The 24027-nt window shown below is 37.2% G+C and overlaps 1 protein-coding gene across 3 annotated transcripts in view; it reads right to left on the bottom strand.

The window, feature by feature from the left end:
- Positions 1-24027, bottom strand: part of ZMYM4 (zinc finger MYM-type containing 4) — a gene marked incomplete at both ends in the record, with an annotated part of 171371 nt that overhangs the window by 65003 nt on the left and 82341 nt on the right. For all 3 annotated transcript variants that reach the window (XM_080691095.1, XM_080691096.1, XM_080691097.1), the window contains 5 exons: positions 3048-3303; positions 3544-3628; positions 17578-17748; positions 18103-18164; positions 19784-20308. In XM_080691095.1, the coding sequence (XP_080547221.1) occupies positions 3048-3303; positions 3544-3628; positions 17578-17748; positions 18103-18164; positions 19784-20308 (1099 nt within the window). The remainder of the gene's footprint in view (positions 1-3047; positions 3304-3543; positions 3629-17577; positions 17749-18102; positions 18165-19783; positions 20309-24027) is intronic.

Genomic DNA, 24027 nt, shown 5'->3' with positions numbered 1-24027 from the left:
CTTTCCATGAGCTGCGATCCTTCTGTCTCAACCTCCCAAATGCTGGTATTACAAGCGTGCACCACCATGCCTGGCTAATGATCATTTAAAAAATAACTGATAAACTTTGGAAGAAGTATCTGTATTATGAAAGGAGAAATATTAATGAAGGCTTAGAAACTGCCGATCACTAAAATAACAAATTATTTCATGGTAAAATAGGAATCAGGCCCCAAAATCTATAAAACAGGGTCTCACCGAGTTGCAAAGGGCTCACTAAGTAGCTGAGGCTGTCTGTAAACCACATTCCTCCTGTTTCAGCATGTGCCACCACTCCCAGCTTTCTTTCTTTCTTTTATTTGGGGGGGTGGGGGGTGGGGGCAGCACTAGGGATTGAACCCAGGGGCTTTCTAGCTTCGGGCCACAACCCCAAACCTATTTTATATTTCACTTGAAAAAAGAATCTCACTAAGCTGCTGGGAGCCTCACTAAGTAGCTGAGGCTGGCTTCGAACTTGCATGATCATCCCGTCTCAGCCTCCCAATTACTGGGATTACAGGCCTGTGCCACCATGCCTGTTTTTTTTTCTTTTCTTTCTTCTTCTTCTTCTTTTTTTTTTTTTTTTTTTCCCAGTACTAGGGACGGAACCCAGGGACATTCTACCTCTGAACTACACCACCAGCCTTATTTTCTATTCTTTATTTTGAAACAGGGTCTCACTGAGTTGCAAAGGGCCTCACTAAGTAGTAGCTGAGGTTGTCTGTGAACTGCAGTCCTCCTGTCTCAGTCTCCCAAATGCTGGGATTACAAGCGTGCACCACCACGCCTGGCTCAGCTGGCTTACATTGTTTAAAACCGTGTATTATAATCCAGACTACAAATATAGAACTTTGTTTTTATTAAGCTTGCCAAAAAACATGTAGAAATCATTTAACGATTATCACATTAACTATAGCTATGAGGCAGTAAGAATAGCATTTTGCTTTCCAAAGCTAGTGTCACTAAATAATTCATTCAAATATTCATTAATCATCTACCTTATGTGCTATATAGCAGTAACACAGGACACGTTCCTACCTTTAAGACTTACATTCTTTTTTTATATAAACAGATAATAATACTGTTTAATATGTTAAAATATATACATATATTATGTAATGACTAAATCTAGCCTTTTTTTGGTGGCCCTGGGGATTGAACCCAGGGGTAGTCTACCTCCGAGCTACACCCCCAGCTGTTTTTTATTTTTTATTTTGAAAGGTCTAAAGTTGAGGAGGACCTAAGTACCTGAGGCTGGCCTTGAACTTGCAATCCTCCTGTTTAAGTCTTACAAGTACCAGATTACAAGTGTGCTCCACCACACGAGGTTTTAAGTCTTGCTAATTAAGATATGTATTACCTCACACAGTTAGCAATTTTGTGGTGAGGACACTTTAGACACTCTCAGAATTTCTCAAGAATATAATATATTAGCTATAGTGACCACTTTGTATAATAAATTGCTTGAATTTACTCCTCAAATTTTATCAAATTTGAAAGCAACAATTTAGTCAAATTTCATCAAACTTATATGAAATTTCTTAAGCTAGCTTTTACTCAATATACATGGTTCAAAATAACTTTGAGCCACAAAGAACACTAAACAGAACAAAAGAGATAAAATTTTGATGCCACAAAAACACAAAAAAGAATGTATTCCAAGATGAATATCCCTTTTCTGAAATGCTGGGGACCAAAGGTATTTTAGATTTGAGTTTTTCAGATTTGAAAATATTTGTAATAAACTTTACAAGGTAAGCATCTCTAATCCAAAATCTGAACTACTCCAAAATCCAAAACTTTTTTATTGTTATACTGGTGCTCAAAGTTTCAAATTTTGGATCAAATTTCAGGTTTTTAAATTAGGAATGTCCAACCTGTATAATCTTAAAAGAGATAAATAATCCCAGAACAAAAAGTTGCAGTTTGTTTTTGTCATTTTAAATGGCAGTGGTGTCACAAGAAAACAAAACATCCAAAGGACACTAAAATTTTATCTACACTTGGATACATGAATCATAGTATTTTCTTAAACTGTTATTTAAGTATCCAAAAAACTTAAATTTACTCTTTTGCTGGGCAGCTAAACATGCCTGTAATTCCCAGTACTTAGGAGGCTGAGAAAGAAGGATCGCAGGTTCAAAGCCAACCTCAGCAACTTAATGAGGCTCTCAGCAACTTAGCAAGACCTTGTTTCAAAATAAAAAATAAAATAGGACTGGGGATATAACTCAGAAGAAAAATGCTCCTGGGTTCAATTCCCAGTACCACACACACAAATTTACTCTTTCAAGTTGTTTCAAAGAAATGAAGCATTAAAGGATGTGCATATAACTAACTTCTAAAAAATCTACCATATTTAAATTTATATTAAGTCTCTGTCTAACTGAATTAGGCAACAGACTATCTTTTTCCCTTATTAATACTAATATTTAAAATACTAATAGATAAAATGAAAAGTATTCTTTTTCTGATTTACTTATTTAAACAGTTTTCTAACAATAACTTTATAAAATAGATCTGCATAATCTTATTAAGGTCATAGGACCATACTCCTGTTTTATTGTTCAACTTTGCAATGAACTGAGATAGTTCAAAAACACTGAGAAGATAAAAAAATACACAATGGATATCATTTAAAATATATTAAATACATTCCAATTAATAGAATGGGAAATATAACTTAAGTATTTGTAAGACTCAATTATCCATTCTTTACTAATAAGAAGATAAAATACTGTGGCACTACAATACCCCTAAAATGTATACTTTCTGTTCTTTAAAGCATCTCAACTAATCAAGATGAAAAGGTTGATTTATTAATACATAAAAGGCACATTATTTAAAGCTTTAAAAGAAAGCTGAGCACCTCGCACCCAGAAAGACTGAAAGCAGCAACATGTAGGCATTAAATAATGTGGTATTTCTGTAAAAAACACAGAAACGTAGAAAATTAAACATAACATGGCTAAGAACAAAGTATGTTAAAAGAAAAGAAAGAACCAAGATAATTTAGAATTCTGCTATACTTTGAGCAACTTGAACAAGTTTTCTTGGTGAGAGGAGGCGGTGGGCGGGCAGATGGAACTGTGTATCCAGTGAGGCACAATGTAGAGCAGAAAAGCTGAGTAGACCCTTTCCTCTGATAAGCAGTTTGCCCCTTCTGGAGGATTTTTTTACAACCAGAACAGGAAACTCGAACAGCTGTGGCTGGAACTGAAGGAAGCATTTTATTCATGCCAGATGATGCCAGTGAAGGCTGAAAGCCAGTAGTCAACTGTGGAGCTTTAAAAAAAAATTGAAAGAAAAAATGTTTTACTTTTTACCATGCATTTTAAGTAAACATTCTTTTTTTCTTCTTTTCTTCTAGAACTAGTCTTGAAACCCAACAGTAATTATACAAGACACAATTTAAAGGTATTCCAAGTAGACAGAGAGAACTAATTTATTAATACAAACAGAAACTTCCTCTCATTCATGTAAATCAGAATAAATAAGATGCATTTATTCAGTTCTGTTTCTTACCAAGAGGACTGCCACTGACTGAAAACACAGCACTAATTTTCAGTTCCCCCTCTTGAGTTTTTTGCTGTTGGCCATGACTATACTCCTTTAAAAAAGAAAATAAATAAATAAAATAAATACACAGAGAAAACAAATACCTAAAGAATTCCAGACATTTTCCTACTGCTATATATAGGCTGAAAAGATTTACAACATGAACAAGAAATAATAAACTAAAAATGTAAACAATCTATAACAATAAGTATAAATTTCTATACATAAGGAAAATAAGAAAAAAGAAAGCTACATAATTATCCTGTGGCATTAGATATTTATAAATCACTTTTGAAAATTCTATTTTAGTATTACACTATAAATGCTACTCTTATTATAAAAGTAATACACAGTCACTATAGAAAATTTAGATAAGTAGAAATAAGAAAAAACGTGAATCATATTTCCATCACCCCAAAAGAACCAGTTATTCTTTTGTTATATTTCTTTCCAGTCTTTTCACTTCATCTACTCAAAGTTTTTTCTTTTTTTTTTCTTTTCTGTTTTGCGGGTCTGATGATGGAATCCAGCGGCATTCAACCTCTGAGCTACACCCCAGCCCTATTTTTTATTCTTTATTTTGAAACAGGGTCTCACTAAGTTGCGGTGGGCCTCACTAAGTAGCTGAGGCTGTCCGTGAACCACAATCCTCAGGGGTCTTAGCCTCAAGAATGCTGGAATTACAAGCATCACCATGCCTGGCAATGGGTTTTATTTTTTCACTAACATCTTCTCCTCCTTCTTCTTTTTTCTTTTATGGAATTGTGGACTGAAAGCAAGGCGGCACTCTGTCACTGAGTTACACCTCCTGCCGTATTTATTTTGAAGCAGTGTCTTGCTAAATTGCTGAACCTTGCCTTTAACTTTTGAGCCTCCTGTCTTAGCCTCACAAATACTGGATTACACGCACTAACCACTGCACCCAGCTAAAGATTTTATTTCTTTACACAGGCATAAAACATAATTAAATAAACATAATAAAACATAATTAAAACTGATATTTTGCTCACTCAAATCATTTGAGCTGCCAGGCATGGTAGCACACACTTGTAATCCCAGTACTTGGGAGGCTGAGACAGGAGGATCACAGATTCACAGACAGCTTCAGCTATTTAGTGATGCCCTCTGCAACTTAGGAACACTTTCAAAATAAAGAATAAAAATTTGGCTGGAGCCGGGCATGGTGGCGCACGCTTGTAATCCCCGCACTTGGGAGGCTGAGACAGGAGGATCGCGCAGGTCAAAGCCAGCCTCAGCTACTTAGTGAGGCTCTCAGCAACTTAGTGAGACCCTGTTTCCAAATAAAATATAAGATAGGTCTGGAAGTATAGCCCGGAGGTAGAAAGCCTCTGGGTTCCACCCCCAGTACCACCAAAAAAAAAAAAAAAAAGGCTGGAGGTATAGCTTGGAGGTAGAAGGTGCCTAGGTTCAATCCCTAGTACCAAAAAAAAAAAAAAAAAAAAAAAAAAATCATTTCAGCTTCATCATTTGAACTTCTACATATTATCCTATTGCTTCAAATAACCTCAAATGGCTAAATGCTAATGTTTCTAAGAATGGAGTTCCAGAAACTGAGACCTAAGTAATGTAAAATTCTAAAAACTATTATTTTAAATATTGTGAAATTTTCATGATTTTTTTTCCCGGTGGTATTGGGGTTCCTGGAAGCCATTCTACCTCTAGGCTACACTCCCAGACCTATTTTCTGTATTTTTGAAACAGGGTCTCTTAAGCCAGAGCGGCTGGCCTTGATCCTCCTGCCTCTGCCTCCCAAGCGCAGGGATTACAAGCGTGTGCCACCACGCCTGGCCTAATTTTTCGTGATTTTTAAGTGTGTGAAAACCTATCTTAAGTAACAAATTATATATGAGTTTTAATGCAAATTTTCAATCCTGTTGTTTGCTTTTACAATTGTAGTACTGTACTAATACCATTAAACTACAGTTTTTTGTGTGTGGTACTGAGATGGAACCTAGGGGTATTCTAACTCTGAGCTATACCTCCAGCCCTACTCCTTCCTTCCTTCCTTCCTTTCTTTCTTTTTTTCTTTCTTTCTTTCTTTCTTTGAAACAGGGTCTCATTAAGTTGCTGAATCTGGCTATATAACTGCAATCCTCCTATCTTAGCCTCCCAAGTACAAGTACAGGGATTAAAAGCATGCACCATCACCCCTAGCAGATTTAACTTTTAAGATACTGTTTACCACACTGAAGCTTGCAAAATATTCTTAAGACCCCTTATTGGAATTCTGGAGTATCTCAGACATATTCTTTATTTGTGTGGTAGAAAAGTCAGTACATTATTCAGGTTTTATAAATATCAATAAATATGTTACTTAACAGACATACAAGATTACCCAGTGATGTGACTGAGTGTGGTGAATGCACTTGCCTGGGACACAAAATTCAGGGCACCAAAATGTTCAGTAATTAAGATAGTATTTTAATGCAGTTTTAATGCAGTACTCTTTTTTTTTTTTTTTTTTTTTTGCAGTTCTGGTGATTAAACCCAGGGCCTTCTACCTCCAAGCTACACTCCCAGCCCTATTTTATCCTTTTTTTTTTTTGGTGGTACTGGGGGTGGAACCCAGTACCATACTCCCAGACCTATTTTATATTTTATTTGGAAACAGGGTCTCACTAAGTTGCTGAGAGCCTCACTAAGTAGCTGAGGATGGCTTTGATCCTCCTGTCTCAGCCTCCCAAGCGCGGGGATTACAAGCTTGCGCCACCACGCCCGGCTCTATTTTATCCTTTATTTTGAAATAGGGTCTTACTAAGTCCTTGAGGCTGGCAGTGAACTCAAGATCCTCCTGCAGTCTCCCAAGTACTGGAATTAGAAGCATACACCACCAAGCCCAGTTCAATACGGTACTTTTTTTTTTTTTGGTGGTATTGGGGTTCCTGGAAGCCCTTCTACCTCCGGGCTACACTCCCACACCTATTTTTTAACATTTTTATGTGGAAACAGAGTCTCTTAAGCCAGCGAGGCTGGCTCGGAACCAGCGCAATCCTCCTGTCTCCGCCTCCCAAGCTCGGGGATTACAAATGTGTGCCACCACACCCGGCTAATACAGTACTTTAAAAAAAAAAAAATCACAATTTACGTAAAAATCCAGAGTGAACAAAATACCAAAACTTTATTTTTTTTGTGGTACTAAAGATTAAACCCAGGAGCATATCACCTCTAAGCTACATCCCCAGCCTAAATTTATTCTTTATTTTTAAATAAAGAATAAAAGCTATTTAGTGAGGCTCTCCACACAGCTTAGTGGAGAGCCTCACTAAATAGCTGAGGCTGGTTGCAAACTGGGATCCTCCTGTCTCAGTCTCCCAAGTACTGGAATTACAAGCGTGTGTCACTACAACCAGCTCAAAATACCAAAACTTTAAAGACATTATCATTTTTCCTTTTGCCTTAGGTTCTAATATGGCACTGATATGCTATAAGTATATAAGCCAATGTTGGTTTATTAGTATTTCCATGCATTTTAATAAAATCAGTAATGCCATCATGAATATCTTTGTCAATACTCATATCTTAATTATTAAAGTGCCATTACTAGTCAAAAGGGTTCAACATAAAGGTTTCTGATACATGACAGATTATTGTCCCTAACAAAACTATTTTTAATTACATTTACTACACAAATTATGAAAAAAAAGCCAATTAAATCTTTTCCTAATTTGTTTCAATTTGTAGTTACTTTTGTTCAGGCATAAGTGCATTATTATATAACAACATTAATTAACCCTCTGTAGCATCTCTTATCAACATTCCCTCAGTGTGTACTCTGAGTTCAAATTTTGAGTGCTGAGGTTTACATTTTAATGTCAAAAACCTGACAATCTTTACCTTTGTAATTTCTTCTCTTACAAACTTTTACTTCCAAAATAAAATAAGAAAGTAGTTTCACTGTTTATAATACAGTCCTCTAGTCCAAGGGGTCAGCAAACTTTATCTGCCAAGGGCCAAATAATAAATATATTTTACTTTGCAGGCCATGTGGTCTGTCACAACTAATAGACATCCCTGGTAGAGAAAAGGCACCTGTAGATATTATGTATGTAAATGAACACTGTACTGTTCCATTCAAACTTTATTACAGCTGGCACAGCAGCATATACCTGTAATCTCAGTACTTGGGAGGCTGAGACAGGAGGATTGCAGGTTAATGGCAGCCTTAGCAACTTAGTAAAACTCTGTTTCAAAATAAAAAATAAAATAGGACTGGGGGGTGTAGCTCAGAGGCAGAATATTTTGCCAGCACCAGCTTTAGTTCATTTAGGATTAGGCATTTTCTTTTTATTTCTTTTTACTTTTTTATTTTAATTAATTAACTTTTTCAGTACTGGGGATTGAACCCAGGGGTATTCTGCCTTTGAGCTACACATCCAGCCTAATTTTTTATTCTTTATTTTGTAACAGGGTCTCACTAAATTGAGGAGGGCCTAAGCAGCTGAAGCTCACCTCAAAACTGAGATCCTCCAGTCTCAGCCTCCCAAGTACTGGGACTACAAACATGCACCATCATACCTGGCTTGGCATTTTCTTTTTCTTCTCTAAATAAGTAGTGAATTCTAGCTGGGTGAGGTGGCCCACACTTGTAATCCCAGTACTTAAGAGGCTGAGACAGGAGGATTTCCGGTTCAAGGCCAGCTTCAGCAACCTAGTAAGACCTTGTTTCCAAAAAAAAAACAAATAAAATAGGGCTGTGGGTGTAGCTCAGGGGTAGAATGACTCTGAGATCAATGCCCAGTAACCCTCCCTTAAAAAGTGGTAAATTCCTTCTACTTGCCATTAATTAACATATCAAATTTTTTAAAATAATACCTATCTTGAGGCTATGTATTCTGTATCATATCAACTGAGCTAATCTTTTTTAAATTTATTTTTATTGGTGCATTGTAATCATACATCACACTGGAATACAAGACTTGAGAGGATATACAAGCACACATCATCCAATTAGCCCTCATCCAGTCCCCATCCCATTCCCTCCCCCTCCCTCAATCCCAAACTTGTTTGGTGACTAACTTTGATACATATGTTTATGTACCTCCTGCTTTTTTTTTTTTTTTTTTTTTTTTTGGTGGTACTGGGGTTCCTGGAAGCCCTTCTACCTCCGGGCTACACTCCCAGACCTCTTTTTACATTTTATATTTGGAAACAGGGTCTCCTAAGCCAGCCCGCGCAGCTGGCTTCAAACCTGTGCGATCCTCCTGTCTCTGCCTCCCAAGCGCGGGGATTACAAGTGTGCGCCACCACGCCCGGCTATGTACCTCCTGCTTTTTAAAGAGGCTCCATCCTCCCCTTTTCCATACCCTCTGATTGGTCACCTTAATTGCTTCACTATAGGGCCCTTTCTATAGCTCGACCACTTCCTGTTGCCCCTTTCCTCCTAGTTATTGCTGATTATGGGAAGCATCTGTTTTAATTTTCTGCGATATTTCTCTGTGCATGCCGCGTTGCAAATACCGATCCCACTCTTGACGGCCCCAGTAGTGGCCTGGCTACCCGGTGGACTGATCCAGACCTCGATGGCTCAAGCAGCAGCCTTGCCTCATGGGAGGCCCCGATTCTGGTCAAACGAGCTAATCTTATATCACACTATCCTAGTATAACTATTTGTATATGTGCAAGTATGCCTATTATTCTCCAGAACTTCAGAATATAACATTGATATTTTCACCAGAATTATATGACATTTATATCTTAATTTAAGAATAACTGACATAAGATCTTTTACATATAAAAAAATGATCACCCTATTCATTCAAGTGGTCTTTTATCACTGGATGTCGTAGCATATACTTGTAATTCCAGTAATTAGGAGTCTGAGACAGTAAGATCACAGGTTTGTAGCCAGCCTCAGCTACTTAAGTGAAGAACTCAGTGACTTAGTGAGACCCTGTCTCAAAAGGAAGAAGAAAAAATAGGGCTGGGAGTGTAGCTCTGAGGTAGAATTCCCCTAAGTTCAATCTCTAGTAAGACACACACACACAAAAAAAGGTTGTCTTTCATCTGAACTAAGTACTTTTTAGATGCTGTTGGTAATATTTATGTTTTTCATTACATCATCTAACTAGAAAATAGATTTATAGAAATATTGTTATCTTAGCCGGGCGTGGTGGCACACGCTTATAATCCCAGTACTTGGGAGCCTGAGACAGGAAAATCGTGGAGGTTCAAAGCCAGCCTCAGCTACTTAGTGAGGCTCTCGGAAACTTAGTGAGACACTATAGCCATAATTCATCTGGGTACTCGACTAAACTCTCATGAATTCTATTAATTCTCTAATAAAGATCCTTACCAGCAAATAATGATAATTTCATCACCCTTGCCTATTACTGTTCCTTCTAGTATTCTTAATATGTAGAGGCTAAAAATTTAATAAATGACAGGTGTGGTGGTGCATGCTTGTAATCTTAGTACTTGGGAGGCTGAGACATAAGGATTGCAGGTTCAAAGCCAGCCTCATCTACTTAGTGAGGGCCTTTGCAACTTAGTGAGACCCTGTTTCAAAATAAAGATTAAAAAATAGTGCTAAAAGTATAGCTCAACGGTAGAACACTACTGGGTTCAATACCCAAGTTCGTTAAAAAAATAAATAAATAAATAAATGAAAAACTTGCCGGGCGTGGTAGCGCACGCTTGTAATCCCCACGCTTGGGAGGCAGAGACAGGAGGATCGCGTTGGTTCAGAGCCAGTCTCGCTGGCTTAAGGGACCTGTTTCCAAATAAAAAAAAATATAAAAAAATAGGTCTGGGAGTGTAGCTTCCAGGAACCCCAGTACCACCAAACAAACAAACAAACAAACAAACACAAAAAAAACCACACACACACAAAAACTTAAAAATCCAGTAAGGGTTAAATAATACGGCAGATATCAGTATTTCTTTAATAATTATACCAACAATTTATATCATTTTACTTTCAAATTCAATTATAACAGTATCTATTATAAGAAATGTTTAATGAATTACATGAGCTATCTTTTGTCATTCAATAAAGCAACCATACAAATATTCTTTGACTTGTGCTGTTGATCAAATATACATATTAGCCGGGCGTGGTGGCGCATGCTTGTAATCCCCGTGCTTGGGAGGCTGAGACAGGAGGATCACACAGGTTCGAAGCCATCCTCAGCTACTTAGTGAGGCTCTCAGCAACTTAGTGAGACCCTGTTTCCAAATAAAATATAAAATAGGTCTGGGAGTATAGCCCGGAGGTAGAAAGCCTCTGGGTTCCACCCCCAGTACCACCAAAAATAAAAAATAAAAACAAAAACAAAAAAAACCCCACAAATATACGTATTAATATTTTTCTTTTTTTTTTCTCTTTCTTTCTTTCTTTCTTTTTTTTTTTTTTGTGGTACTGGGGATGGAACCCAGGGGCCTTCTATCTCCGGACTACACTCCCAGACCTATTTTATATTTTATTTGGAAACAGGGTCTCTTAAGCCAGCTGAGGCTGGCTTTGAACCCGCATGATCCTCCTGTCTCAGCCTCCCAAGTGCGGGGATTACAAGCGTGCGCCACCACGGCCGGCCCTGTATTAATATTTTTCTAATACTGACTTATCCCAACATTCCTGCTATATAGTATATTATTCCAGTTAAAGATTTTTTAATCTCAGAAAACTCCAGAATCATTGATACTAATGATTTGAGATTATTTGACAATAATCTCAAAATGGTGGTCTCCAGTAAATTCTCTTAGGCTCTGTGATGGCAATCTCAAATTTCTGATTTTTTTTCCCCCTTGTCTGGGGGTGGAACCCAGAAGCATTTGACCTTCGAGCTACACCCCCAGCCCTATTTTTTATTCTTTATTTTGAAGCAGGGTCTCAGTAAATTGCGGTGGGCCTAAGTAAATAGCTGAGGCTGTCCACAAACTGCGATCCTCCAGTTTTAGCTCCTGAATGTTGAGATTACAAGCGTGTGCCACCACACCCAGCTCTTCTGATGTATTCTTGAAACCATACATTTGTATAACTCACAGTTGTGTGTGTGTGTGTGTGTGTGTGTGTGTGTGTATGTGTGTATCCCCCCCCCCCCAGTACAGGGGATGAAACCCAACCACTGAGCTACACCCCCAGCTCTATTTTTTATTCTTTACTTTGAAAAGGTCTCACTGAGTTGCAAAGGGCCTAAGTAGGTGAGGTAGTCCATGAACCACGATCCTCCTCTCTCAGCCTCCCAAATGCTGAGATTACATGCATGTACCACCACGCCCAGCTAAATAAATACGTATTTTAAATGCACTGTCTGAACACCAAATAATGCCTTTAAGGTGGATCATATGAATTTTTTGTATCCCCTAATGATGCATAATTTTACAAATAATTAATAAATAATAATTTTTCCCTTTGAGGGGGGCTGCTATGAATGGAATCCAAGAGTATTCTACCTGTGAGCTATATCCCCAGCTCTGTTTTATTTTTTACTTGGAAGAAGTGTCTCAATAAGATGCTGAGAGCCTTACTAAGTTGTGAAGACTAGCTTCAAATCAGCCATCCTCTTTTTTTTTTTCCCCCCCCCCAGTACTAGGGATGGAACCCAGGGGCATTCTACCTCTAAACTACATACAACCCCAGTCATATATATATATATATTTCTTTATTTTGAAACAGGGTCTCACTGAATTCAGAGAATCTCACTAAGTAGCTGAGGCTATCTTCGAACCGTGATCCTCCTGTCTCAACCTCCCAAATGTTGGGATTACAAGCATGCACCATAACGCCTGGTTTACGTGTAATTCTCTTGTCTCAACCTCCCAAGTACTGGGATTATAGGCGTATCATTATGCTTGGCTATAATAAATGTATTTTGAAAACTAACTGATTGATGACTCAAAAGCTTTCAAAAGCCAAAACAAAGTGCCAAAATAATCCGTTATAAATACCTTTACATTCCCTTTGTTTACCACAAAGATCCTTATCAATGTCCCAGAACAGTATCTAAGAAATGGTTTTATAGCCAAATTAACTTGACTTGGCTAAAACAAAGCCAACACTTCAATGACTATATTCTGCTTTCAAAGAGTAAATGAGGCCAGGCGGTGCACGCTTGTAATCCGTGAGCTTGGGTGGTGGAGACAGAAGGATCGCACAGGTTCTTAAGCACTGGCTTAAGACACCCTGTTTCCAAATTTAAAAAAATATTTTAAAAAATAAGTCTGGGAGTGTAGCCCAAGGTAGAAGTGTTTCCAGGAACCCCAGTTCCACCGAAGAGTAAATGAATCACTACCGTGACAATTGTAATTTGCTTTTCTGCTTTAATTCATTTATTTCAATGAGATTACAGAGTAACTCACTCCTATTAACAATAAGAAAAAGGAAGTAATTTTAATTTTAACATAATATTTACTGAAAGTCTAGTTTTTAGAACCTATGGAAAAAGCGAAAAGAAAAATAAGATTTCTGGCTCTCCTTAAAGTGTCTGTATTAAAATTTTCACATGGCTTTTTTACTTACTTATTTTTGCAGTACTGGAAATTAAACCCAGGGACTTTTTACCTCTGAGCTACACACTCCCAGCTCTTTTTTTTTTTTTTTTTTTTTTTTTTTTTTGTGAGTCTGGGGATGGAACCCAGAGGCATTTGACCTCCGAGCTACACCCCTTGCCCAATTTTTTATTCTTTATTTTGAAACAGGGTCTCACTGAGTGGCAGAGGGCCTCACTAGGCTGTCCACGAACCATGATCCTCCGGTCTCAGCCTCCCAAATGCTGAGATTACAAGCGTGCCCCACCACACCCGGCTCACCCAGCTCTATTTTATATTCTTTTTTTTTTTTTTCTTTTTTTTTTTTTTTTTTGGGTGGTACTGGGGTTCCTGGAAGCCCTTCTACCTCCGGGCTACACTCCCAGACCTATTTTTACATTTTCATTTTTGGAAACAGGGTCTCCTAAGCCAGCGCGCGTGGCTGGCTTCGAACCTGCGCAATCCTCCTGTCTCCGCCTCCCAAGCGCAGGGATTACAAGTGTGCGCCACCACGCCCGGCGTTATTCTTTATTTTTGAAACACGGTCTCACTAAGTTATGGAGGGCCTCATTAAGTAGCTGAGGCTGGCCAGGTACCTGCAATTCTCCTGTCTCAGCCTCCAAGTACTGGGATTACAAGCGGTAACCACCATGTCCAGCTATATGGCATTTTTACTTTTTTATTTTGCTTTTTTTGTGGTACTGGGATTGAACCTAGGAGCGTTCTAACTCTGAGTTAAACCCCCATTCATATATTTATTCATTTTATTTTGAAACAGGGTGCCACTGAGTTGCAGAAGGACTCACTAAACAGCTGAGGCTGGCTGGGAAACTGCGATCCTCCTGTCTCAGCAACCCAAGTACCGGGGTTACAAATGTGTGCCAACACACTCAGCTATGTGGCATTTTTTAAAATTACATAAATTTCATTTACAGAAAGACTGGTAAACTAACAAAAATAAAGCACTAGCTGGGCGTCGTGGCACACGCTTTTAATCCCCGTGCTTGGGAAGCGGAGACAAGAGGATCATGCGCAGGTTCGAAGCCAGCCTCGCTGGCTTAAGAGACCCTGTTTCCAAATTTAAAATATATATATAAAATAGGTCTGGGAGTGTAGCCTGGAGGTAGAAGGGTTTCCAGGAGCCCCAGTACCACCAATAAAGAAATAAATAAAGCGCTGATTATGACCCCAAATTGGCTTTTTCCTGGCCATATGACCTTGAGTAACAATCTCTAGAAATGCATATCACTCTCACTCATCTACAGAAGTGGTTAAATACCTTCTTCTCTAGCTACCTTACATACAGTCGTTAGAAAGATGAAAGAACATAGTATAAGTTTTATAAAAATATTACAGAAAATTATATAGTAAAATAAAATGGGATTAGAATCAAGAAATAAAACTGGGAAAGTAAATGATGTTATGCCAGTAACCAAACCAGGACAATGACAAAGCCAGAAATGTATAACTGAAGAAAAAACCAAGAGCAAATGGGTAAAAGTTAAACATGTATATACACATATCTCAGCATCTTAATGATTTATATAGAAAAGTAAAAAAAAAAAAATCAAAATAAACTATGTAAAAGGAGAATTAAGAAGTGAGCTGAAGCCTGGCGTAGTGGCGGATGCTTGTAATCCCAGTACTTGGGAGGCTGAAACAGGAGGATTGTTGGTTCACAGCCAGCCTCACAAACACGAGACCTTCACAACTTAGTGAAACCCTCTCTCAAAATAAATAATAAAATAGGACTGGGAGTGTAGCTTAGAGGCAGAACACCTTGAGTTCAATCCCCAGTACCACAAAAAATAAAAAAGTTACAAATTGAGCTGAAAGCAAAACTACAACGTTAAGCAAAGAGGAAAGCCAAAGGAAGTTTTGAAAAGGTGTTATAAGTTACTTTATTCAAACAGGAGAAAAATTACTAGAAATTGATGGTCAAAAGTAATGGCTGGTCACAACTGTAAAATCTATCAATATTTTTAAGAGGTTAAAAGTACTGTTTCAAGATTACAAAAATAATACATCGGTATTCCCTTTTTCAGTCCTTGAAAAATGAATAAGATTAATAAAACATTATGCTGTATGAAAAAGCAAAAAATATAGATTTCAATGGTCATGGAGGAGAAATACCTAAACGTACAGGAAAATAAAAAGGAAGGACAAGGGGTAAGGGGGAGGAAGAGGGAGAAAGAAGAGAGAACGACAAGGAAGAAAAGAAAGAGTATTTGTAGTTTATAACATGAGCTCCCCTGAGAAATTCCTAGAAGAGTTACCAAAGATAACCTACAGGATCAGTGAAGCTTCGAACAGAGAAGATTGCTCAAAGAAAACCTAAAATTATCTATTCACATGGTCAGACTACTTTAATGTGGGATCAGGAAACAGACTTCTTTTGGATCTTATACCCAGGACTTACCCATCTTACTGCTTTATTCTTGAGTCTAATTGCTTAATTCTCAAGTCTAATCAATCAGCTTTTGGAGAAGTTCTTCCCTAATCATTATAAAACTTCATATTCAACATTTTACAACACATTGAATAATTTTGAATAAGTATGTGAAACCACAGGTATTTCTATCCATTCTACCTTATTTATATTCTCCAGCCACTGAAAAATCTGTTTTGAAAATAGTAATCCTAACAACATTCCTAATCCCCTTAATCCCCACTGTATTTGGTCTTTGTTATAACTGTTTGGTCCCACAGAAATGTCAGTGGGTACACCCTGCCAACATTATAATTTCTTATAAATTTCACATGTCCACACTGAAGCATGTAAGATTTGAGATGTGCCTTGCATCCAGCCATAGTTGTAGTCTTCTGAGGCATATACTATCCACATGAACTATCCCTGGGTGTCAGGGACATTTACCCGCAATTCAGATATCTAAGATCTCCATTTCACCTGCTCCTGTAAAATGTGTTCAATCTGCCTTCTATTCAAGTATTTTCACATTCTTTCTACTGTCTTCTTTGTAGCAACCATATTTATATCTAACTCCTAAAGCTTTAGCATCACTAACATATATATATATATATATATATATATATATATATATATATATATATATATCTGCTTTCTCCCAGGCACCATAGAATTCTTGCTAAACTGAGCATCAATCTGATACATGTGAATTACCTATCTCCCTAATCTCTTAGTTCTCCATGGCTTATTTGCATTGTTGCTGTTTTTTGTTTGTTTGTTTTTGTGGTACAGGGGGAGAAGAAAGATTCTACTTCGGAACCTAACCTCCAACCCTATTTTTTACTTTAAAACAAGGTTTCACAAACACACTAAGAGTACCCTCAAACCTGTGATCCTCCTGTCTCAGCCTCCCAACTACTGAAATTATAGGAATATGCAACCACATCTGGCTTTTCCACGTCTTCTCTATGATTGTGTTCCCCAGAAAATTTTGTCAATGTCTACAGACATTTCTAATTGTTACGACTGGAGGACACTATTGCCTTCTGGTAGATAGAGGCCAAAGATGCTGTAAACATCCTGCAGTGCAAAGGGCAGCCCCCCTAATAACAATGAATCATCTGACCTGAAATATGATTAGTTCCAGGATTAGAAATCCTGCTCAAAGAAACCTAGATGAAAAATTATCCAGTCTCACATTCTAAAACCCTCATATATAACAGAAAGATAGGAAATAACTTTCTCCAGATCAAACCTACTTCAGAGAAATAGCTAAATTCATTTTACCTTTATTTCTCATCCTCTGAATTGATGCCATCTTTACAAAACAGACTAACTACAAATAAATGTTGCTATTATGTAATCATCCTTTAGAAGCCTTCCTACATTTAAGAATGATTATACCTTCTGATATAACTTCTCCCATTCCAATCACTGCAATGTCATTAACTGAATGAATAACTTCATGACTTCACAGTCAAAGGATACGTAAGATCTTAGCTCCAAAGCGACCTTGAATGCAGAACTCTACTCTTAATACTCAAAAATCTCAAACTTGGAATGACATATCACTCACCAAATCCTCCTTATTTTCTAACCACTAATCCAAAAACTGGTACTCCAATCAATTAACCCTTCCAAAGAAAATCTATCCATTAACCCTGTTCTGAAAGTTACATCCACACCTAACCAGTACTTGATACACAGTAACTACAAAAGGTTTGTTATTCTCTATGTCACTGCATCACAAACCTATAAATCACCATAAGCCCTCAGCCATAACTATTGTATCAATCTCAAATCCTTAAAGACTCAGTTTCCCTGATACAGCACTAAAATGCATTGCAAAAATCACAGTGGTATTATGGAACAAAGATGACTAAAAGCCTTAATTACTACTGAGGACATTTTTCATTTAACTCTTGTTAATGCCCTGCAAGAAAATTCAAATTTCCTCAACCTCCCATCATAGTCTCTTTTCACTCTATCAACAAACTACTTCACTACTTAAGCACTTCCTCTCTCAAATGAATAATTCAATGTGTGGAACAAAAAGAAGGGAAAAAACAAAAAGGTGAAATGTTTACTTGAGAATTTTCAGGTTCATCTTTAATTTTGTCTAGTAGTCCCTGCTGTGGTGCCATTGCTTTGTCATACTCATCATCCAAAGGTTCTTCTTTAATTCTAATATTTGATGCAAAGGAATTCCCCAGTTCGGAACCAATGGATTCTTTATTGGCAAATGGGTAGCTGGAATCCTAAAACACAATATAAAGGATTAATAAATATTCAAATTTAAGAATTATTCCTCTTCAGGTTTAACACCCAAAGAAAAGCTTATTGGAAATGAAGAATTCTATGGACATCCATCAGAGTCCCTATGCCTAAAGTAAATGTACTATAGGTCTAAATATTAATACAAATAAAGAACCTAAGAGCTGAAGCTTCTTACAATGTTTCCAAAGATGTCCTTACCCAAATAATAAAGCAAAGGAAAAAAAAAAAAAAGTCAGCACTCTACCTAACACATTAGTTAGAGTAGAAAGTGACATAAAGAATACTTTGACACTTGCCACAGTTAATAGCAGTCTACATACACACTGAAAACTTACCCTAAAGTTTGTTTCTGGGGTTTGTGGTAAATGAGTATGTAATGTTTCTTCAACTTGATTAGCTATTGAAAGAAAAAAACAAATACATGTATATGAATAACAAATTTTATAAAAAGTGACCTAAAAAACTATCATTTGATAATCACCTCTCTTTTCCAACAAAGATGCTCATTAGAGTGAATTGGGTTCCAAAAATACCCAATATGTAGTTTCACTCAAAGTTCTGCACAATCTGACCTTTTCTAATTTTCTCTTACCTCATACTTTTCCCTTCCTCAAACATAAAGTGGTTGCTTTATTCGCTATGCTCTAAAAATTATTTTTGTTTGTTCTCTCATTTCTACTAATTCTACTCCAATACTCCTCTGCTTATCCTAATGTTTATACAGTTTTCCAGACTCTACTCAGTTCAAAATTAACCTCTCCTCAATAAAACATCCCCTGCTCACCAGTTAAAAATTATCTCTCTCATAAGAAACCTTAAAGCACACTACCTTCATGTATTTAAAAGGATTCTTGTGCTACTTTATGACAAACTCTATTAGAAATTATAAATCTTAAACTATCCATCTAGTCATTGATACTTATACTATTTGACATGTTCTTTCAGAAAAGTTTCTCATAATGTTTAGTATCTTCTATAGGGATACTGAAAAAATATGCTGAACTATGTATGTTGGAAAGTACAGCATACCCTTGCATACCTTGTACATAAAGTATTCTCAAAATTCTTGTCCTTTTTAACTATACTGGTTTGTTCTTTCGACCATACATTTACTAGCATTGTCAGAAGAAACATAGGGTTGGTATAGTATATTTGCTTTCCTTCACATCAATTCAACATTTGGGGGCGGGTTACAATTTTCATTGCACCAAGACAGACCCCAAGAGTATAAAGATGAGTAAGATACAATCTAGCCCTCAAGAAACTCTTACACTGGTAGACAAGGGTAACAAAACAAAAACAAAAAGCAGAACTATAATATTGGGTGATAATTACTATAAATGAGGAAATTAAAATGCTGTTGAAATACAGAAAATAATTCGTTCTTAATATAGAGCAGTTAAGAATGACTATAGAATAGAAAAGATTTATGAGTTAGGAATTACTTGATAAGAGGTACTATAATAAGCACATCTAAAAGAGAAAATGACATACAGGCAAATGGAACAGTAGGAAGAAAGAAAGGCATAGAAGTAAATATATGATGTATTCAAGAATAGAACTAGAGCTAATATATAAGGTATACAGGGCAACGAGGCTCAAAAGGAGTGAATTGGGTTCCAAAAAACTTAATTTTTAAAAATCTCCCTAGTTATACTAATTGTTGGGACAGCAGTTTGAATTAGTGCTTATAGCACAAAGAAGTTAAATCCAACTTCAGGTTCCAATGTTCAACCAAAGAAAATGAACAGGTGATTCAAGTATCTTGCCTTCTCATCAAAATATTGCAACCAAGGAAGGGAGAAATGAGGTTTAGAGCTATTTTCAACCATTTATATCATTACCAAAAGTTACTGGGAGAAATTCAATCATTCTACAAAGAACAAGGATAAAACAAAAAAAGAAAAAAGAAAAGCTTACAATGAATTTAAATGTTCATATTTCACTTAGCATCAAAGGTAATAAAGAATATATGATTATTAGTACTGTGTTTCATGGTTCTATTCCAGCAATTACCTGCTTTATCAAAAAAACTGCTTTTCAACCTTGAATCCAAATCTTTATGGGGTTTATCCAATCGTTTTTCACGTTCATGATAAGTTAGGTCTCTATTTTTCTCCTTTCCAGAAAAAGTCTCTTTGCTGTTTTCTCTTACTAGACTAAAATCTTTCCGTATTGATTTAAAGACAGAAACCTGATCAAACTGTTTAGGAAAGTCTTTTTTTAATTTATTCTGAATTTGTATTTCATTTTCAGTGTCTGATTCATGATGTGTGACTCTTCTCTCTACTTCCAAGCTATCATCAGTATGAATTGAAGAAACAAGATTGTCCTTTGAACTAAAATCCTGTTCATCCTCATTGTCACTACCAACGACTGGAATTCCTGCAAGATCCCCAGAGTTCAAAAAATAATCATCTTCATCCAGCAATGAATTTTCAGATCCTGTTTGATTCGGCATTCCATAGGACATGCTGTCAAGGGTAGGAGTTAAGTTGTGGTCTATATCTTCAGACATTTCTGTATCCATGATACCACCACCTTAAAAAGTAAAATACTGTTTAGACAAATGATAGTGCTTAGGAAGACCACAATTATAAGGTATGTCTGGTACTTAACCAAATATATATGTTTTCTTTTCAAACAAAATATAATGTTACCATAGTTTTCATTTAACACTTTGATTATAGGTGTGACACATACAACTATCTCTGTCAGTTAAGAAAATAGAGAACAAACCTGGGAAAACTAACGGGTTAGAAAAGGAAGACCTGTGGTACAAAGAAAAGAGCACCAACTTCAGAATCATATATGGCTGTACTGAAATCAAAGCATTACCCTGAAATTCCATGTGATCCTGAGAAGTAAATTCTAAGAGTTTACATATAAAATAGCATAATACTCACCTTGGAGATTAACTTGTGGTGAGGATTAGTGATAAAAGACAACTAACACAATGACTAAAACACAGAAAGGAATATAAAAATGATCCCTGAGCCAAACATAGTGGCATACACCTGCAATCCCAGCACTTGGGAGGCTGAACAGAATCATAGGTTTCAGGCCAGCCTCAGTAACTTGGTAAACCTTATTTCAAAATAAAAAGGGCAAGAAATGTAATTTGATAGTAAAAGGTCCCTGGGCTTAATCCCCTGTTAACACACACACACACACACACACACACACACACACACACACACTCACACTCACACTCACACTCACTCACAGAGTAATCACTGTAATTTTTTTTTTTTTTTTTTTGGAAACAGGGACTCTTAAGCCAGTGAGGCTGGTTCTGAACCAGCGCAATCCTCCTGTCTCCGCATCCCAAGCACGGGGATTACAGGTGTGCACCACCACGCCCGACTAATCACTGTAATTTTTATAGTGAGTATTCTGGTAGCTAAACTCAGAATATTCACTATTTTAGAACCCAGGTCTTGGGTTTATAGTCCCATTTTCATTGCACTAAACATATTTGAAGCAGTTAATGTTTACAATACTAAGTCTTTGAAAATAAAAATAAAATTTAGCCATCTTAGGATATTTTTTTTGGCAGTACTTGGGATTGAACCCAGGGATATTGTACCTCCAAACTATACCCTCAGTCCTATTTTTATTTATTTATTTATTTGTTTATTTATTTATTTACTTTTGGTGGGTCTAGGGATGGAACCCAGGGGCATCTGACCTCTGAGCTACACCCCTTGCCCTGTTTTTTTATTCTTTATTTTGAGACAGGGTCTCACTAAGTTACCAAGGGCCTCACTAAGTACCTGAGGCTGTTTGCGAACCATGATCCTCCAGTCTCAGCCTCCTGAATGTTGGGATTACAAGCATGCACCACCACACCCGGCTCCCCAGCCCTATTTTTATTCTTTATTTTGAAACAGGGTCTAAGTTGCTAAGAGCCTCACTAAGTAGCTGAGGCTGGCCACAAACCTGCAATCCTCCTGTCTCAGCCTCCCAGTTACTGGGATTACAAGCACGTGCCACCACGCCTGGCTAGAAATTTTTTTCAAAAATCTGTTTGCTGATCATAACTATATCATGTCTCTCTCATTCCAAAATAGGCAAAACCTCCCTTTATTTTCCTTCATTCACCTTTACTTCACCTCCCAAATCAGTCCTTTGAGCATCATCAGTTCCCAACTTCCCACTGAAACTATTCTCATTAACATCAGAATCAAACCCAATTCCTACCTGACATATTCCTCCTGGATAAAATTTCTTTGGTTGCTTTCATCCTGTATTTCTTCTCATCTTTTTGTTGGGGGGAGGGTAATACTGGGGGTTGAATCCAGGGGTATTCTACCACTGAGCTACACCCTCATCCCTTTTTATTTTGAAACAAGACCTTACTAAATTGCTAAGGCTGGCTATGAACCTGTGATCCTCCTATTTCAGATGTTTTAGCTCCCCAAGTACTAGAATTGCAGGCATGTACCTCCTTACCTGACTTCTCATCTTTCTAATAGGCCTATTAGCTTCTTTTATATTCCTCTTCCTCTCTTCATGGATTCAATATTAGCTTTTATCAGAATTTCAGTTTTCTTATTTCATATGCTGAGACTTTTATTTACTGCCTATTCTTGACCTTTGCTATTAACTTTCCAATCATTTTAGCTTAGACCTTTTCCCCAGGAATCAGGTATCTATATTCAATTTACACCTGTAGGGAATGAATTCTGGCTTAGTATCTCAAACTCGTCACGTATCCACTCTACACATATACTTCTTATATTGCTTTCACTTGATTAACTGATTTACCAAACAAGCAGTTGCTCCAAACAGAAAATTTTTTCAATTCTCCTTTCCCCTAAATTCTGTCAATTGTACTACTTAACCTATCAGATCCATCTCTTCTATTTCAGCATCTAATACTCCAAATTCTTCCTATACTATTGAAATATCTTTAACAGTTCACTAACTCAATCCACATAAACATCCAGAAAGCATCTGCAAGCCCTATGTCTAAAACACATTTAATTGGTCCATGAGTAGGCAAGCTAAAACTTTTATTTATTTATTTATTTTTTAGTGGTACTGGGGATTAAATCCAGGAACATTCTAACTCCGAGCTATGCCCCGGCCCTATTTCTTTTTTTTTTTTTTTTTTTTTAATTTTGTAACAGGGTCTCACTAAGTTGCAGAGGTTCTCACTAAGTAGCTGAGGCTGGCCATGAACTCGAGATCCTCGTGTCTCAGCCTCCCAATTACTGGGACTACAAGGGTGTGCCACCATACCAAGCCTTAAAACTGATATTAAAAAAAGAGTGTAGTTGAGTGTGGGGGCACACACCTGTAATTCAAGTACTTAAGAGGTTGAAACAGGAGGATTGCAGATCTGAATCTAGTGTACAGTAACTTAGACTCTCTTTCAAAATAAAAATATAAAATAGGGCTAAGTTCTAAGGATAAAATGATGAGAAAGATGGTAATGATTCCAGTTTAACCGAGCTAAAAAAAACAGTAAAAAAAAAAAAAAGAAAAGAAACAGTGTGATGATAGATAAAATTCTGAATTCATAATTATGTCAATGGGAGCCAGGCGTGGTGTTGCTTGCTTGTCATCTCAGCACTTGGGAGGCTGTAACAAGAGGATCGTGTTTCACAGCCAGTTTCAGCTACTACTTAGTGAGACCTTTTGCAACTCAGTGAGACCCTATTTCTTTCTTTTTTTGGTGGTATTGGGGGTGGAACCCAGGGGCTTTCTACCTCCGGGTTATATACTCCCAGACCTATTTTTATATTTTATTTGGAAACAGGGTCTAAGTTGCTGAGAGCCTCACTAAGTAACTGAGGCTGGCTTTGAACCTGTATGATCTTCCTGTCTCAGCCTCCCAAGTGCAGGGATTACAAGTGTGCACCACCATGCCCAGCTAATGAGACCCTATTTCAAAATAAAGGATAAAGGCCAGGCGTGGTGGCGCACACTTGTAAACCCAGGATTCTAGAGGTAGAGACTAGAGGATAGTGGTTCGCAGACAGCTTTAGCCACTTAGTGAGGCTCCTTGCAACTTAGTGAGGACCTGTTTCAAAAAATAAAGAATAAAAAATTAGGAAGGGGGGGTGTCACTCAGAGGTAGAATGCCCTGGGTTCCATCCCTAGTATGGTAAAAATAAGTAAATAAATAAGGGAAAGAAGGAAGGATGGACAGACGGACAAAACAAAAACAAAAACAGGGCTGGGGCATAGCTTGGAGGTAGAATGCCCCTGAGGAGTTCCATACCCAGTACTTCAATTAAATAAATAAATAA

The sequence above is a fragment of the Muscardinus avellanarius genome (assembly GCF_963383645.1).
Source record: "Muscardinus avellanarius genome assembly, chromosome: 3".
Classification (NCBI taxonomy): Eukaryota; Metazoa; Chordata; class Mammalia; order Rodentia; family Gliridae; genus Muscardinus; species Muscardinus avellanarius.
Note: the sequence above shows the minus strand (reverse complement) of the source record. Positions and strands in the feature narration are given on the sequence as shown.